This window comes from Fusarium vanettenii (genome assembly GCF_000151355.1).
Source record: "Fusarium vanettenii 77-13-4 chromosome 5 genomic scaffold NECHAsca_5_chr5_3_0, whole genome shotgun sequence".
Classification (NCBI taxonomy): Eukaryota; Fungi; Ascomycota; class Sordariomycetes; order Hypocreales; family Nectriaceae; genus Fusarium; species Fusarium vanettenii.
The window spans coordinates 2,308,466-2,326,272 of NW_003315878.1; the positions used below are offsets into that span (position 1 = coordinate 2,308,466).

Consider the following 17,807-nt stretch of genomic DNA (forward strand, 5'->3'; position numbering starts at 1 on the left):
CCATCGCCAACTCGACCTTGCTCTCCCGTCATTTGAGTCTTTTCAACAACCACACACTCCTTTTTGAAACTCAACTGAACGAGCAATGATCTCTACAAGAGAATCAAGTTAAAGAGACAAGACTTTATCCATTTGGATATCCTCTTCATCTTTTTTGACGGCTCGACGCCGTACCTGACGGGTTCCCATTCTAAAATTATACCATTTAAATTAGCCCACTTGGTTTACCCATCTTACGCCTCGTGGGCCCTCCCACCCCCCGTTGAGCCGGACCCTTAACGGTAAGTCTCTGGGCAACGGCCTTCTAGAAAGAGAACTTGCAGGACAAGGAGACAACCTTGAACAAGCATGATTTCTCTGGGGAATGTTCATCGAATCTGAGGCTCATGAACGACATAGATTCTTTCCCGTCCATTCGAGATGGTGTCCTTTTTTGGCCTCAAGCTTGGAGGCGATAGGAAAAAGTCACAGTAAGCACCATCACTCGTCGCACCTTCCTTCCACTCTAACACTTGGACAGGGACAAGACCAAGGCCACCACAAAACAGATTCAACACCTGCATCGAAACAATCAATCAGACCTCACATCAAAAGATGTTCATCTACTCACAGCCAGCAACTTGCCGCTCCCAAGCACCCCCGGCGCCCGTCCCGACACATCCTCTTCCAACCGCGATTTACAATGGCATCGTGCCCCCTACATGAATGCCCCAGCGGCCGCTGGAGGTGCTTCCTCCATGGTCGACCTCGGCGCTCCTCGAGCTCCCGCCATGGGAAATCCTCGATTCCACTCATCCGACGTTAATCTCAACACGCGCTTCGCAAACGGAAGTTCTACAAGTCTTGTTGCGCCAGGTCCCATAGGGGGTGGTGGTCCTACGGCGAATAGGCCTGGCACGCCTACACGACCAGGTACCGCGACTTCGAGGAGGGACGTATCGGATAACCCTTTCAATGTACACTTTGGAAAGGATTCGGTTAGCAGTATACCTGGGACGCCTATGGACGACAGCAAGAGCACCTTTGAGCAGTTCGAGTTTGGTCTAGGAGATGCATCAAAGGACCACAGCAAGGAGCAGGCCACCAACGGGTATCCCTCTCCGCCGCCGTCAATCGTCAACGCTGAGCGACCATTTTCACCCGCCAGTCAAGAAACCAACCGACCTTCGAGCAGTCGCCGGAACGTGCCCGCCCCTAGTGGACTTCGCAACGTCGATGTAGCCGGTCCCATGGCTCTTCCTAGCCCTGCTGCCTCGGTTGCACGCTCCAGTGAGGATATTTGGGAGGCGCCCGTGATTCGCAATGTTCAGGCTAAGCGCGACACCTTGACATTTCACACACCTCGCCGACAGAGTTTTTCCATGGAAGTTGATGAGCTTAGGGCTCGTGAGGCGGTTAAGCCCATGGTGGAGGGATTGACGGGTAACTTTTCGGGCTTCGACTTTGGAGAGACTGTCAGGAGGGGGAGTGTTGGAAATAGGAGCTTGGAGACGCCTACGAGTGAGACCTCAGTGAGCCCGACCGACACGACCGTCAAGCCGAGGGCGTTTGGTACGACGAGGACCGCGAGCCCTCTGAGAACGATGCAGTCGAGCCCGAGCCTGAGTTTGAGTGATACTGGGTCGACCAGGGCGCGCAACACGAGCGATGCGACTTCTCCTCTTTCAACTGTGTCGACTGCTGAGGATACACCACGCATTCAGACTCCTCAACCCCCTCAGCACAAGCCATCTCAGCAGCTTCAACCTTCAAAGGCTCTTCAACCTGGTCAGATTCCTCAGTCACTTCAGGTCTCTCGGCCCCTTTCACCTTCGCGATCTCCTCAACCTTCACCTCTTTCGCAACCTCCTCAACTTCAGCATCAGTCTCCTCAACCGTCTCCCAAACTTCCACCGGACTCTATGCACTATCGACAACTCTCGGATCAATCTCGCAAAGCGTTTGACCAGTCCTCGTTCAAGTTCCCTGATCCATCCGCGACTCTGCAGCCTCCTCACTCTGCTCAGCTACCTCCTAGGCAGTATATGCCGTATCAACCTCCAAACACTTCTCCCCCGACGCGACCACTCCCATCACCATATCGATCTCCTACCGCTCCTCTTCCTGCGCCACCTCAGATGAACATCCAACCAAACACGCCTCCGAGTCCAGCTGGCGTCTCGACTGGCACCTCGACTGGCACCTCGGCCACACAGCCAGGCTATATGTCTCGCCCTCTCGATCCTCCACCGCGCGGCTTCCGACCTCGAGTTGACTCAGACCCTCAAGCTCGCCGACCTCTCCGCGTTCCTCCCCCGCTCGTCGACCGCTCTGCTACAGTTCCTGTCCTTGGAGGAGGCCCTCGAAGTCCTTATGGCCCACCCCCTGATGAAGGCAACTACTTACGCTCTGAGAGTTCACCCCGTGCGGCCCCGGAACCACCACGAACTGCAAGCCCCTTCTCCACGCGAGGTCCCATCGAGGGTGACTTTCCCATGTCAAAGGGTCTTCCCCGTGGCCGCAAGCCACCTGGCATGGAGCCTACCAGTCCTGAAAGCACCTTTGGTCTCGGCCCAAGGAAGCAGCGCCGCCAACGTCCCATGTATCCTCCTCCTCGGGCTGAAGCTTCTCCTACACCCGAGTCGCAGCATAAGGATTCAGCCGAGGGCCATGGCTATGCTCTCCCTAGCTGGGACGACTTTAGCGGAGCCAACCCTCACCGCTCGGCCATGCCTCTTCCTCTCTCGCCCTTCCATACCGACTTTCCTCTTCAGTCTCCTGCGCAGGCGACGGATGAGTCGTTGAGTCCTCGCTTTGGAGGGCAGTATACGTCCTCTCCCATCTCGCCTACACCCCCGAGTCTGCCCTCGCCGTCTTTCCCATCGCTGCAAAAGTCCATCTCCAACTCGAGCGAGAATCTTGCCCGCAGTTTCGACATGGCTGCTGACGGCAACTACCACAACGCACCCGAGCCGAATCTCACTAGGCCACTCATCTCGCCCGTCATGGCTGACTTTGTACCACCCCGAGACCAAAGCGCTACACGCGTCGAGGCCAAGCGGGCGCCTCCAAGACCGGCTCCCATCAAGGTCCCTACGACGACACTAGGTGTCGGACCAGAGTCAGGCAGAGTGCGGACGCCCAATCCTGTCGTGGACGAGTTCAACCCGGGCTTCATCTAGCTTGCCACGCCCTCATGACACATTTGCATATACATATTGTCCGTCTCTTCTTTTTCGTACATGATTTATCACCAAAAATCTTTCCCTTTGTGGATATGGCGTGTCGTTCGTTTATAGATTTTACCATCAACATACCCCCGTCCCCCTCTGTCTGAGCCTTTCTTTTTTTACTCTATTATATTTCTTGTATATATCCTGGCCAATCGCTTGGGACATGACTAGTGGATAATGTTTAAGGGTTGGATATCCGGAGCTTTGGATCATATTTGCCGGGCTGGATTATACATATGACTTTATGCAAGACCTGTCCATACTTGGCAGCTAAAGTTTGTTGACCATTGTTAGCTGCTGAGCCAACCGTGATATTGTCATTCGATGTTGTACTGTCTCATTGGAGATTATTGGCGTAGAGTGAGCTCCATCCTGGATAAGTATTTTAGTTGTAGGGGGTGCTTGCTGCCTGCTGCAGGGTGTCACCAGCGAAGCCTATTGTATGTGCCGTTGTCAAACAAAGAAGATGGGTAGTTGGAATAGTGATGAAACTCTTGGAGTATGTACAAGATGAGTGTATATAATACGAAAGGAGTGTCCAAGTACTAAAAGCAAATCTAATCTAAGTCGTGTATCCCGCATAAAACATGATGTCTAACAGTGTCATTCCGAGCCGTCCATAAGAAAACGAACCCCCTTCCCAGTGTCTACTACCCTCTAGAGACAGAAGATGGCGTAAGATCGCCATCCCCAACGGTCGGCAACCACACAAGTCTTGGGCTCAACCCTGCGAGCAGCCATATGGCAACCATGATCACTGTAAACCCAGACTATCACAAAAATCAGCAACCTGTTTGAACCTCAGAGGAAAGGGTTTTCTTACGTCCACACTTGTCATTGTTGAGAGCATCAACCCGGAGAGACTTGACAGCATAGTCCTCGACACCCTCGAGCTCCTCATCAAAGACGACGCAGCGGTCGTGGGCGTTCTCGTCGATCGTCCACTTTGTGATGGACTTTTTGCAGTCGCGGTCCGAGTTTACGGTTCCTTCGAGGAGGGGACGGGGTGGTGGGAGGGGAGACTTGGCTGAGACGGTGAGGGTGAGGGCGGCGGCGGCGAGGATGGTGGTGAACTTCATGTTGATTGTTGGTGTAGTTGTCAAGTGTTGACTTTTGAGGTTGTGAGTGAGGTGGTCTTTGTGAGCTGTGTTGTTGTAATGTTGAGTGATGCTGATGATGAGATGGAACAATAGCGGCCATGCCATGTCCTTTATAGACAGATTCCAGTCATGTCAAGGATATCTACTCTTCCCATCTCGTATCCCCCAGATCCATAAAGTCATCAAAGGCTCCCCATGATCACCAACGACCTCAAACAACGTTGCATACTTTACTCACAATGTCTCAAAACAACCTGACGAAAGATGTTCTACACGAGGCCTGCGCTTACAGTCATTGGATGGGTCGACACACCTGCATGTGGATCCTTCTTCTGCCCCGGATCGACAAGAGGTCTAGAAGCCCTTTGAGGCGCAGTTTATTTTTAGATGCATTGCCCTATGAGGACCCTTAGTGCGCGATACGATTGATGCAGATGCTCTCAGCTCAGCTGCTACGTAGTATACATACATCTGTTTAAATGTCGGGCATATGATGCGGGAGGCGCCGTGATCTACGCTCCTGCTTGATGCAGGGTAGTCCTTGTGGGGATCACAGGGTCCCTGGACCGACATCCGTATTTATTGTATCAATCTTACGGTGGACTGAGGCTGAGCTTGTATGTATCTTCGGCATGCCCGTTTGCGGATTATTTGTTTGGTCTTGATGCTTTGACCTTGAAGTAGTAGACGACAAAGACGCATCGACGTCGGGCTAGGGTTTAGGGAAGCCCTCGGTCCACAGCCCGATGTATCAACTCATAGGTGCTTTGAGCTTTTACGAGAGTGAGACAACAATTATCTCACCATCATGGACACAGCAATGATCCTGTCGTCAAACTTTTATTGTAGTATACACAAGCCGTAACCATCATCGCTTCTTTATACATTTTACTTCATCAACATGACTTGTTCATGGCGTCCAGCACTTCGCCAGATGCTAACCGTCTGTCTCTACTTAATCCAAAAACATGCGCAAGTTGCCGCCAATATGCTTCAAATCAAGCAAGAATGTATCATGCCCAAACATGCTCATCTCCTCGCTCAACTCCATATGTGTGACGTTTCTGTTACCCGCCAGTCGAACCGCCTCTGCCACCTCACGCTGCTGCCAGGCTGGGAAAAGGATATCGCTCGCGACTCCCATGACCAGTGTTGGGATATCACGTAGGGGCGCTAGGCCGTGGATCAAATCCTCTGGAGGTCGGGAGCCGGGAACGGCAGTTTCGTCTGATGGGTCGGGGTGTGAGTTGGGCTGTTCCTCGTATGGCTGTGCGGGAAGGGTAAGACTGCAGGCGTCTGACGAGAGGGTTGATGCTTCGCCAGAGGCAACCTGCTTCTCACGTTCGGCACGACGGTCGCGCGTGGCTACCTGGTTCTCGATGCCGAGGTCGAATAGATCCATGGCCTTGCTGACGTATAGCAGACTGTTGGGGTCATAGTTTAGACACCACTTCTCACCGGCGTGATCTAGGTACGTCTCGATGAGGAAGTCCGGGCACAGAGCCGGTGGTTTGCTCGAGTCGGCGCGACGACGGCCGAAGCGCATTTCCCACTCAGGGCCGGATCGGTATGTGACAGTGGCAATCTCACGGGCAAGCTTCATACCAGCGTGAGGAGGCACCTTGCCATAGTAGAAGCCTCGGTTCCAGTTGGGGTCCATCATGAGTACCTGTCGCTGAGTGTGTCGCATAGCGATACTATAAGGATGAGACCGAGCGCACCCACTGATAGACACAATGCGACCAACTCGCGAGGGGAAGAGGACACCCGCAGCGAGAGATTGCATGCCACCCATAGACGAGCCTACTGAGGCATACAGCTTATCGACGCCAAGGTAATCCAGAAGACGGAACTGAGCGCGGACCATATCGCCCATGGTAAGAATAGGGAATCGAGTCGCATATCGTTCGCCATTGCCTGGGTCTATACTGCTTGGTCCTGTTGAGCCATTGCAGCCGCCAATGACGTTTGTGCAAATGACATGGTACTTGTTCGTGTCGAGAGGACCACCAGGCCCAATAAACTTTTCCCACCAGCCAGGCTTCGGGTTTGCCTCTGTTGAGTGAGCATGGGAAGAGGCTGACAGGCCAGTGTGTAGGAGGATGACATTCGATTTGTCGGCGTTGAGCTCGCCCCAGGTCTCGTAGGCAATGTTGAACTCGGGAAGGATACCACCCCAGTCGAGAAGGAGGGGCTCTTTGCAGAGGTAGTTGAGTGTGGCTCCGGACGTGTACGAGGGTTCGGTATCGCTAGAGTCGTCGTTGCTAAGCTTGGCAGATCGAGTTTCCAAAGCGTCGAGGCAGGGAAACGACATGGCAGGGTTAGAAGCAACCCCCGACTTCCGGACAGTCGAGCAGTGAAGTTGGCGAGATCCGAAATGCGCAAAACCTCGGTGGCCTTGAACGAGAACTGGTCGTAAAGAGCCTGCAGGGGCAGCCAGTGCGGTCCTGAGCTGGCGGCTCGACGCCGCGAGGGACCTGCAAGACCTCATGGCGGGTTGTAATCTGTGTAGAGGAGAAGAATTAAAGTCTGAGAGAGCTCCATCGAGGCAATGTGGGTTTGTAATGCAATTGAGACGGACGCTTTTGGTTGATGGAGCCGTTTCCGCTCCGATGCGCGGGGGACAGGGATGACTTACACGACGGCGTGGATGGCGCGATTTCACGTGATCAGTCATTGATAAGAGACGATTATCGATAAGATAGAGTCCAGTCTGACGTGACGTCAGCCCCTCCTCCGTCACAGGCTCCCTCACCTTGAATGAAATGAAAGCTGTTGCCTCGATGCACATGCATGCAATCACTGAAAATGCAACGCGTCACCTTGATTCAACGTGGGTAAAGTAGCATTTTCCTGAATTCATACTCTACCTCTTCAACATTAGCACTCCCTTCTCCTGCGCAAGCGCAAAACTCTCCAAATATACATGCTTCTCTACATCGGGCTCTTTATCATCACCTACTTCATCATGGCTCACATCACCTCCCAAGATGCCATCCAGAGCGTAACCGGCGCCGTGAACAACTTGTTCCTTGGCGGCAATGACGATTCGGAAGGGACACGCGGCGATGTGCCCTTTGATCTCAGTCCCATCGACGTGATCGTCACTCGTATCATGCTCACAAAGGGCAAGAAGTTGCCGCCCAGTGTCGTCGATGTCATCTTTGACTTTGCAGAGTACTGGGCGCATTCGAGCAATGAGATCGATTACTTAGCTGAGCAGCAGTCTCCTTTGCGAGTGAATGGTGGAAGTGCCAGTGAAAACAGGTTTTTGGTGAGTATATGGGGACATACCAGGGCTTACGCTGACCATGGATAGCTTCGCTCGTTCCCGGTTGGTCTCACAGGAATCGAGGGCAAGAAGGATCTCGCAGAGGTGTTGGCGTACGATACAAATGAGGCCAAACCAAGGCCTCTAGGAAAAGAGCACGACCCTTCGTACTTTGCCAAGCTCGCCGATTATCCCACCCCGAAGCTACTGCATCCCGTGCGCAGGGTGGTCTTTTCGATACGCAGTAAAGATCAAGGGTGGGGTGGCGACAGAGAGGATCACCACACATACCATGGGTCTTGGACTTGGTTTGAGGCTGGACTGGAGAAATTTGACGCGGAGCAGACTTGTAAGTTGTGATAAGCATGTGGATGATCTTTACTAACAGGTCTAGGCGATCCATCGTGTACCTACGATGTCCGGTTCAAGTCACCATCCTCCAAGGAATCACCACTTCCAGTCTGCGGACTACGCCCTCTCTATCCCTCCATCGTACCCGAGGAAGAAAACGACGAGAGCAAATTCAAGTACTCGCATCCTCTCTTCCGTCAGGATAAATGGACCATCAAGGGCAACCTGACAGCGCATCGGCAATGGCAAGACCACGTAGTGACTTGGTCATGGACGGACGACATCCAACCCGACACAGAGGCAGCCGAGAATCTCGCCCGCGACGAGGGCAGAGGCAAGGAGACGGGCGATGGGTGGTTTGTCAGGGATCTGAAGCTGGGAGATGTCATAACCGTCTGGGCAAAGGCAAGGTTTGGGGGATGGGCGAATCATGTTGAGAGAGTCCGGATTGATGTTTACTGGGCGGTTTAGCTTGAGGTTTTGAAGGATTAGCACTGCTCTGAATTATGATTAACGTCTATCGATTCACCTAGACATTCACTCAAGTTCTGGTCAAACATGCTGGGTGTTGTTTAAGTGGCTTGTAAATATGCATGTCTCTCCTTACGTCATGAACTCCAAAACCCTCTCTCCACAACATTCTGTCGGCCTCAACTTTATTCACTGCCCTTATAAAAGACTCTTGTCGGAGGAGAGATATCGGGAAATGAGATTAATCGCAGGCACATTCAGAAACTCGAGACCTACATCTTTACCGTCTCGCCTCGTCGGTCGCAATCGAGCGATCTTTTCGCTGTTTTCATTCTTTCTGCACACAATGTCGACTACGGTCAGGTCTCACAACATTCCGCTCACGTTGCCTGAGGGGCTTTCGCAGGAGCAGCTGAATTCATTCAGGCCCTTTAACGTGAATAACCCCAATTTCACTCTTCAAATACCGTCACTAATGTGTCTAGAACTGGATCGACACCCTGACAAACTCACTGCGTCTCCAATCCGACGCGTCTCATCCCTTCCACAAAGATCCCTACGCCCTGCGCTCCATCACCATCCAATCCTACGACCTCTTCGGCCCAAGAGTAGGCTTCATCAAGCTCACAGCCACAGTCTCCAACGGCGCCGGCGAGACATTACCAGCCGCTGCGCTTCTCCGCGGTCCCAGCGTCGCCATGCTCTTCATGCTCGTCCCAGATGATGTACCGCCAGAGTCGGATGAGCGGTACGTTGTTCTTACGGTGCAACCTCGTGTTCCGGCTGGGAGTCTCGGGTTTGTAGAGTTACCCGCGGGAATGGTGGATGACATGGGGAGTTTCAAGGGTGCCGCTGCGCAAGAGATACAAGAAGAGCTCGGCGTAACCATTCACGAGGATGAACTAACATCCCTAAGCGACCTCGCAATTCCCAACGGCGACAACACCGAAGGCCTCGCGAATGCCATGTTTCCCAGCGCGGGAGGTTGCGACGAGCACATTACCATTTTCAGCCACGAGCGCAGGATTCCCCGTGAGCAGCTGAAGGAATGGAGTGGACGTCTTACAGGGTTGAGGTCTCATGGTGAAAAGATTACGCTCAAGGTTGTTCCTATGAAGGATGCTTGGAGGGAGGGTGCTCGTGATGCAAAGTGTTTGGCGGCGCTTGCTCTCTGGCAGGGACTTCGTCAGGAGAAGAAGGTGTAACATTTTGTCTATCCTTTTTATTTTCTAGTGTCATGACATTTTCTGATTTATAGCTTGAATCGTTGAGCTAGGAGGACCCCCTCGGCCAGAGTTCCCACGCGGGCGTCGATGGCGTAACCCTCTGCCTCGAGCTTCTTGCACTCGTCCCATAGATCGGCCAACTTGACGGTAAACACTTCGATAAACTCGTTCTCTTCAAGCTCGGGCTTGAGATTCTGATTCTCAGGAAGCGACATGTCGATGCTCACGTGAACCATGCGAAGGTTGGTGTTGCAAAAGCCAGGATCATTGAACATCATAGGCGACGTCTCCGTAACCTCTCCAACGTAGCCAGTCTCTTCTCTAAGCTCACGCACAGCGCATTGCTCAACCGTCTCGCCTTCGTCGATGAGGCCTGCGGGAACCTCGATTGCGACCGTGTCAATAGGAGGACGGTACTGCTTCTGGAGGATAATTTCCTGGCCGGTAGGCTTGTCGAGGATGGCGACGATGCCGACACCGTCAATGTCTGCGTCCTTGGGACGAGTGCGGCGCTCAGCTGATTCCCATGTTCTGGTGACGTTCTTTGGATCTGTGTATGTGATTCTTAAGAGGTCAGCGAGTTCGGAGATGTTTGAGATGAGTACGTACTTGGAGAGCTTGATCCATCGGGCCTCTTCCTCTGGCTAAGCTGAGTTAGTATACTGAGACAGAAGTCAAAGAGGGTATGACCTTACCAGAGGCCCTGTTGAGACAACTTTAGAATCAGAAACAGACATTGTTTTGTTTGCGTTTGTCTCTTTGAGTGCGAGAACCCGTCATGATAAACACACCTTAAAAAACTGGCCCCGCCGAACTTCGGTGAGCGGGTCCCGTCACACAAGGCTACCCTGAAACTCGCACTTGGCCCCATGTCTCGGTCAGTTTGTCTACCGCGTGAAAGATGATTGGACATGACGGTGAAGATCAAGAACGAGTACGCATTGGTTTGGATGATTGATTGGACTTGGTTGAGGGTTGAACAACTGGCGGTGTAAATGAGGCACTCAATGAGGTTGTGGTACGTGGCAATTGAGGTGCTGAGACAAGAGACAACTCGGCGACATACACAACTATCCATCTTATCTGATATCCCCTAAACACGTACAGGCTTTCCAACTTCGCTGCCTGAATCAACACTGCAAACCCTCTTGCAAGTAGCCTTATCAGCCTCCCCGTGAAGAATCTCAATCCACTGAATCTGCTGATAAGCCACGCCGCCCTCGGCCATGGTACCAGTCCAATCACCACCATCGCTCCAAGCATTAAAGCTGAACTGCGCCGGATCGCGTGGCACCTGGAAAGAGTTCACCCAAGTCTGCTTGCCATTAACCTTCCAGACCGTCTCCTTGGGCGTCCAGTCCATTCGGTGCGCGACCCAGTCTGTCCACTTGACGCCGTCGGGCATCGTGACGGCCTTGCTGGCTCCCACGACTTCCTCACCTTCTTCCGTGTAGGAAGGTTGGTTCGTGTAGTGAATGAGACCCTTGGGATCTGAAGTCAGGACTTCAATGTCGGCTTCTTGCACGTCGGCTAGCTTTTCACCGCCGAGGTAGGTAAACATGGCTGTACAGGCACCAGGAGAACCCTTGGTACGAGCGTACATGCGCATAGAAGCGTAGTGATACTTGTTGATGGACTCAAACTCTGCTGCGGACTGGAATCCCTTATGACGAGCAGTTCGCATCGTCATGAAGGTATCACTAGCAGGCGAGCTGTCGGTATTCTTCTCAATGTAAATATTGTTGTAAGAATTCTGCATCGGAAACTCCGAGTTTCCATTATCCCAATTCTGCAGACCCCAAGTCTGACCAAATTCAGACTCCCAGTTAAAGAAGGGAGTAGAAAAGTCTGCGTCGGCGTTTCCCTGCTGGGTCTGGATGAGAGCTGGGACCTTGGCATACTGGGACAGAGAGCGAAAGTCCCAGAACATGTGACCGGCATAGTATTTGTTGTCGGCTACGTAGCAGTCGCATTGGGAGTCGTCGATTGTGGCTGCCCGGGCGCCGTTGCAGCTTGCGAGGGCGATGGGGAGGGCTGTGAGGAGGAGGGACTTGGGAGAAGACATGATGAATGATTTGCCTGGGTCTATGGCTAGAGTAAGGGCATCATGGCCGGACTGCCGGTCTTATATACCATCATGGAGGCTTATAGAGCATACCTCGTCGTCCTTTCTAATTAGCCTCAATCCTTCATGTCTACCCTCAATTAGAAACAAGGACAAGGGTTGTCAGTCATGATCGACAAAACGGTCAAGATACGTAGTGCATCATGCAAGACTGCCGCCCACGGACCAGCACTAGAGATGGCAAAGGGGCACACGGGGAGCTCAGAAAGTCCTGTGATAGGACGGCTCGGACACATAAACGTCTGTGTTCGGGGATCGGATCATGAGATGGGCAGGGTTGAGCGGGAGGGCCCATTACCTTTCGAAACGCTGGCTGGAGCTAGACTAGGATTGGTTCATGTTTCTGCCTGTTTGGAAGGATTCGTGAGAAACTAGAAGGTGGCATTACTTCTCAAAAGAGTCGTGCCATAAGCAGTCCCACATCAACAGGAGAGTCCGTGGTGAGGTATTAGTTTCTTCCCCCAGGTCAAGGGTATGATTGGAAGATTTGTGTTGAACTCCGTCGGATACTTATAGAAGGTGGTATTCGCCGTCAGGTGGGATCGACGCTTGCTGACACGAGACGAATGAGGTTCCAAATAAAGGGCTGATTTAAGGCTGAGCTCGGGCTATTGATTCGCCTAAATGTGCAGGATTGAGACAGAGGCTTTGACTTGCTCAACTTAAGACGGAATGAATCCTTCCATCGCTGTCGCGAATCATCGGTCAGCCTTGTAAGGCGCTTGCTTCGTATTGTTCAATGCCAAGACGTTATCTAGGACCATATGGTAGTATTTCGGGACTTATCATGGCCTTATGACTTGGCCTTGAGGATGAGATATCGCCGGACGTTCCGTAGGTTGGACTCCTACGTAGTGCGAAGGCCGATCGAGCTGGTGCTGAGGGAAGAGAGAGAGTTGGCATTATTAATCCGCAACGAGACAGAACCCCCAGCTAAATGGCACTATACAGGGTATTGATAAGCCCCGGGCTTTCAAAAGAGCTCTTGATGGTAGTGATCGAGGCGGTTAGAGTTGCGGATGACCCTCTGTTTGGCTTGGCCTTGGCCGTGGCCGTTTAGTCGGTAAAGGTCTTGCATATCTCGCCCAGTGTTGATGATGGCGGGCTGAGGGTAGACCAAATCGGTATAGAAGTACCCATGCCACTCGTGGTTGCTTGAGTACCAGAAGTTCTTTCGGACTTCTACATAAAAGCGGCCGGCTTCATATCAGGCCAAGGCAGCGAAGGCGACACCACCTTCATTTATCAACAGACAAACAAAGGTTCTGAGAGTACCAGTGCAAAGAAATGAATTAGATGGACTTTCTATCTGTTTGTATATAAAGGCTACCGGAAATCCAACGCCCAGTGCCATGATACGGACTCGAGGGTCGAAAGAAGCTATCAACGTGAGGTTAGTGCAAGGCTCAAGTTCGAGCAGCCAACAACGTGACGAGGTGGTCAAAAATAATAGCGCCATGGCGTTTCAAAAAACTAACAAGTTATAAAAGACCATCCTGGTCAGATTCTGGAGGGCCTGGCTCTAGTTGTCGCTGTGGAGGAGAGCTTCAGCTGATGGCACTGATGATGTGGGCGTTACGAGTTAATCTCGACCAGTGATCAGGCCGATTGGCCAAGACCGCATGAACAAGGGAGAATCGGTCTAACAGGAGCAGTGCTCATCGAGAAAGCGATGTCGAGTTACAACTCAAAGCGTACATCTCCCTACCCTCGAGGCCCCAGTGCCAAGTCGACTCTTGGCGATACATTTCGGCCAATTTTTTGCTTGGTATCGGAGAGCAACCTAGAAGCGCCAACCAAACTCATGTAAGTTTCTAGATTTAGATCAATTATGAGGTTTCATCTCCATCGCTTGGGTTAAGAGATTTTCACCTGTCTTCATTAGGTGGCCCAAGGCATCAACGGATTGCTCGCCATATAGACGTGCATTGATATGCCATTCCGAAAGAATAGGTAGTAGAATTCTTGGGGTTGCTTGTAATTGCAATTGCAGCAAACATTGACTCGTCTTTTAATTCTCAGCGCGCCCTAACGTCAGTCACATTCTGTAGGTTCTCGGCGTGGGTTAAAAATGCAGTGAAAAAGCGACGTGGCTCGGCGGGAGGACAACCTATTCACGTTATGGATGAGGGTTAAAATTGCAGTGAAGCACGCGCCATTGGTGCTCTCGACCATAAGGCTACCATACTGTATTGTGGCGGCTGCTGGCATTTTGCTTGCTATTGTGTGATTGAAGTATGTGTTTAATGTTTATTTATAGGTTACGTTACGGATGTCTTATTTCTAACTCATCTCTGGGAGATTTATGGCCAGTTGGATAGCCTTGGAGGGCGATACCATGATCGCCTCATAGATCCTGAGGATGGCTTCAGGACACCGACAAAATCAAGTGCCAGCTAATAAAACATGTAAGTGAAGGTCCAGTCAGCGGTCTCTCTGGAACAAATATGTTCGACAATGACTACCGATGTAGGGAATTCTATAAAGGGGATTGTTTGTCCAGGTGCTCCAGACTTATGTTCCTGACGTGGGTTAAAAATGCAGTGAAGGGACGTGTTTCATCGACAAAAGATGGCACCAACTTGCGACTTTTCATTCGCTAATTTGGGAAGGCCACAATCCATGCCAAATTTAATCCTTTTGCAGACTGCCAGCCTCCAGCTGCGGGATTTAACTACAGTGTTGAGCATGGTGAATTGCAAGCACATGAATGCCTGGTGATGGTGGCTGGCCACGCCGGTTAACAAACAAATGAGACACCAGAGCTCCTCAAAGGATCGCCTAAGTCCTCCCAACTATTATAAATGTATTCAGATAAAATATGATAGAACTAATAAAATAATAGGAGTATTTTTGAGTGCTTTTGTCTATTCTTAGTATACTCCATTGATCATCTTTAGAGGGTAATAAGCTAACATACTTGTACTGGTGTCTCATTTGTTCCTTGACCTGGGTGCCAGCATGGTCAAAGGCCAGCTCATCCAACATTTAAAGGTTCAGTTCGTAGACTCTTTCAAGAATCGCGGACCACGAAATGCCCATCTTCATCAACTTGGGTACCGGGAGATGAACGGATTGCTCGTCGCATGTGAGACGGCATTCTACTTTGATCGAGAAGTAACACTGTCGTGCGGCTAAAGGATCGTGATACCCATGCGGCAGCGTAAAAATGCCTTACAGTTGTGCCCAGGACTGGTGTTTTAATTCTTGGCGTCCATGCCTCACAGACATGGATATTCGAGTAAGTTCTGCGCGTGGGTTAAAAATGCAGTGAAGCAGGTGCATATGATCCGGACGTGGCCCAGGAGCGGCTGTTTGCCAAGGCATCGAGGTTCTCGGCGTGTGTTAAAATTGCAGTGAAGCATCCTGCTATTGGCGTAACCTAATGTGCATTTCATACCAAGTCCAATCGCTTTCCAGATTGTCAGCCTCTAGCTGCGGGATGCAGCGTGGGTGTCGAGCATGGTGAATTGTAAGCACCGGATGCCCGGTGGAATCGGCCGAAGGACGCCGACGAGGCCAAGTCCCGGGATCGGGCCGAGTGGAGATGGCTTCATTCCGGCAAGCTTCAAAGACTTTCCTGTTGTGAGTTGGTTGATGATGAATCCGGTCTAAGAGTCAATCAATCCAGGCAGTAATCGCGTCGTCATCCTCGATGCGGTCAGCAATTCGCGACAACATCTCAACCATCTTGGGCCGTAAAACAAAGGATCTTTCCAATCAACGCAGGCCGACGCTGTGACTCTATCAAAGCAAGGTAACTTGCATGGAGTAATCGTCAGCTTGTCGTGATGGAATGCGTCGTCCTGATTGCGCGTTTATTCTCTTTTGAGACAATGCCAGCCACACCCCAGTCGGTTTCCACCAACCAATGAGGCCTAGCAAAAGTTCCTCGATAACGTCGACGACGCGCTCATCCTGCGCTTCTCGTATCGTCATGATTTAATACGAAGGCTGAAACCGACATCTGATGCTTTGATATCCACTTCTCACAACTCTCAACCTCCACAGCTCACCCTCAGCCATGTCTTTACGAGCTGAGCAATCAAGGGACGACGACCTCTCGGCTGACGCTGATGTCGAGAGCAACAGCGGATATGACAATGACGTAGCTCCGTCAGAAGGATCACCGCTCCTCTCCAACGACTTGCCCCGCGACCTTGTTCCCTCCAAAGGGTTTCAGCGACGCGTCTTGTTGATGTGTCTTGTCTCGCTGTTTATTGTCGAAGTGAGCGAGTTCATCACGGATCCACCGCAGCAAAAGATTATAGAGGATATTATATGTCGGGGGTACTATCCGGACCATGTTTTACAGATAAAGGATCAACGTTGCAAGGATAATCATGTTCAAAAGACGTTGGCGATGGTTCGGGGGTGGCATCTGGCCTTTGGGATGGCAGTTCGTGAGTGAAAACACCACACTTGCTGGACAATACTGACAAGAAATAGCCATCTTGCCGCAGTTTCCATTCGGAATTATAGCTGATAAATATGGACGACGGCCTGTCTTGTTCTTGTCACTCTTGGGCGACTTGCTTCAGACAGCATGGGTCATGATGGTTTGTGAGTGCATGGTCATCCACAAGTTGCCAAACGCCACTCACACTTTCTAGTGTATTTCCCAGATGTCTTTTCCATCTGGGCTATTATCCCCGGAAGTCTCTTCTTCCTCATTGGAGGTGGAGGCCCAATGTCTGGCGCCATGGTCTGGACCATTGTAGCCGACGTCGTGCCCACCGCTGAACGAACTGGCGTCTTCTTTCGCCTCTTCGCCGCCAGCTTGCTCTTCAACGTCATGGTCAACCCCGTCTCGGCTTGGCTGCTCAATTATGACCCATGGTTGTCCATGTGGATAGGCCTTGGCTTTCTCATTGTAGGCACCATGTCGGTCCTGCTCATCCCAGAGACTCTTCGGTTCCGACAAAAGGCTGATAATCGTCGACGACATGGTCTTGGACACGAGGATGATGCTGAGCCTGAGGAACACGGACATGGGGTCTCTTTGAGCAAACACAGCGTCTTGAAGCAAGCCTGGTTTACGGTCAAGAATGACATGCAGCACGTGCGGAGATTCATCTTTGCGTCCAAGACCGTTATAATGCTTATACTCACAGTCGCAACTTATCTGCCGATCAGGGTTGCGTATAACGGCATCTTGCTACAGTACATGACCAAGCGCTTCAACTGGGAGTGGTCTACAGTGAGTGTTCCATCAAGTCAGATCCTATGCTCAATGCTCACCGTTATCTAGGCTACTTATATCTCCACAGTGGGCGTCCTCTCGACTGTGATATGCCTGCTTGTCGTTCTCCCCATCGCATCAAAGTTGCTCAATGGGACCTCTCGCTTCAGATCACGTCCTGTGAACAGAGATCTCATTCTGGCGCGCATATCACTGATATTCGTGTCTTTCGGAGGGCTGCTCATGGCCTTTGCAGGAGGTCCATGGCTCTTCATCATATCCCTCGTCATTACAAGCTTTGGCCATGGTTTCAACGCTCTCTGCAGGGCCGTTCTCAACGCCGTGGTGGAACCGCACACGATCGCGACGCTCAACACCACCATTACTCTCATTGAGATGATCATGGGACTTGTGGCTGCTCCGGCTACGAGTTGGCTGTTTAGCCGTGGCATGGACCTGGGTGGCGCTTGGATGGGGCTGCCGTTCCTGGCCATAACAGGGCTGTCGGTTGCAGTGTGTGTGATGATGTTTACAGTGAGAGTGCCTCATGGCGTGGCTCAAGCCCACAGTGACTGAGTCTAAATGTTTGAACATGGGGAGCTTGGTAATACACAAAGAGAGATTGGATATACGAAAAGACGGGATATAAGTACTTAATTAAATATTTTATAGCGTTCAATCTAAGGTTCAAGATCCATCTTCATGGTGTTGGTCATGGCGCACGTTAGCGCCTTATCGATAAGCCTCCACATCCACCCCGCGGCTGCCTGCTCCATCTCAGCTCCAGACAACCAACATTCATCATTCAACCTCGATAAACCAATCTCCTCTGCGCCGCATCAGCGCAAACAGCCTGCTTACCGACCCAT

General features: G+C 51.5%; 8 protein-coding genes across 8 annotated transcripts; 4 read left to right on the forward strand and 4 right to left on the reverse strand.

Annotated features, from left to right (window-relative positions):
- Positions 1-420: 420 nt before the first annotated feature.
- Positions 421-3,161, forward strand: NECHADRAFT_93912 (uncharacterized protein; the record flags this gene model as incomplete). The annotated part of the gene is made up of 3 exons (XM_003050973.1): positions 421-470; positions 521-1,939; positions 2,018-3,161. The coding sequence occupies 3 exons, from the start codon at positions 421-423 to the stop codon at positions 3,159-3,161; spliced, it is 2,613 nt and encodes an 870-aa protein (XP_003051019.1).
- A 708-nt stretch (positions 3,162-3,869) lies between these two features.
- On the reverse strand, positions 3,870-4,291 carry NECHADRAFT_122604 (uncharacterized protein; the record flags this gene model as incomplete). The annotated part of the gene is made up of 2 exons (XM_003051387.1): positions 3,870-3,982; positions 4,036-4,291. 2 exons carry the CDS (start codon positions 4,289-4,291, stop codon positions 3,870-3,872), a joined length of 369 nt encoding a protein of 122 aa, XP_003051433.1.
- A 976-nt stretch (positions 4,292-5,267) lies between these two features.
- On the reverse strand, positions 5,268-6,803 carry NECHADRAFT_41345 (uncharacterized protein; the record flags this gene model as incomplete). The annotated part of the gene is made up of 1 exon (XM_003051388.1): positions 5,268-6,803. The coding sequence occupies one exon, from the start codon at positions 6,801-6,803 to the stop codon at positions 5,268-5,270; it is 1,536 nt and encodes a 511-aa protein (XP_003051434.1).
- Positions 6,804-7,280: 477 nt separating this feature from the next.
- On the forward strand, positions 7,281-8,405 carry NECHADRAFT_41403 (uncharacterized protein; the record flags this gene model as incomplete). The annotated part of the gene is made up of 3 exons (XM_003050974.1): positions 7,281-7,586; positions 7,632-7,932; positions 7,978-8,405. 3 exons carry the CDS (start codon positions 7,281-7,283, stop codon positions 8,403-8,405), a joined length of 1,035 nt encoding a protein of 344 aa, XP_003051020.1.
- A 488-nt stretch (positions 8,406-8,893) lies between these two features.
- On the forward strand, positions 8,894-9,610 carry NECHADRAFT_40647 (uncharacterized protein; the record flags this gene model as incomplete). The annotated part of the gene is made up of 1 exon (XM_003050975.1): positions 8,894-9,610. A coding segment is annotated over one exon (717 nt), but the record flags the coding sequence as incomplete, so codon positions are not given.
- Positions 9,611-9,657: 47 nt separating this feature from the next.
- Positions 9,658-10,368, reverse strand: NECHADRAFT_93915 (uncharacterized protein; the record flags this gene model as incomplete). Its single annotated transcript, XM_003051389.1, has 2 exons — positions 9,658-10,195; positions 10,322-10,368. 2 exons carry the CDS (start codon positions 10,366-10,368, stop codon positions 9,658-9,660), a joined length of 585 nt encoding a protein of 194 aa, XP_003051435.1.
- A 356-nt stretch (positions 10,369-10,724) lies between these two features.
- NECHADRAFT_106160 (uncharacterized protein) lies at positions 10,725-11,696 on the reverse strand (the record flags this gene model as incomplete). Its single annotated transcript, XM_003051390.1, has 1 exon — positions 10,725-11,696. The coding sequence occupies one exon, from the start codon at positions 11,694-11,696 to the stop codon at positions 10,725-10,727; it is 972 nt and encodes a 323-aa protein (XP_003051436.1).
- Positions 11,697-15,780: 4,084 nt separating this feature from the next.
- NECHADRAFT_69740 (uncharacterized protein) lies at positions 15,781-17,514 on the forward strand (the record flags this gene model as incomplete). The annotated part of the gene is made up of 4 exons (XM_003050976.1): positions 15,781-16,159; positions 16,206-16,319; positions 16,370-16,956; positions 17,008-17,514. 4 exons carry the CDS (start codon positions 15,781-15,783, stop codon positions 17,512-17,514), a joined length of 1,587 nt encoding a protein of 528 aa, XP_003051022.1.
- Between the last annotated feature and the right edge of the window lie 293 nt (positions 17,515-17,807).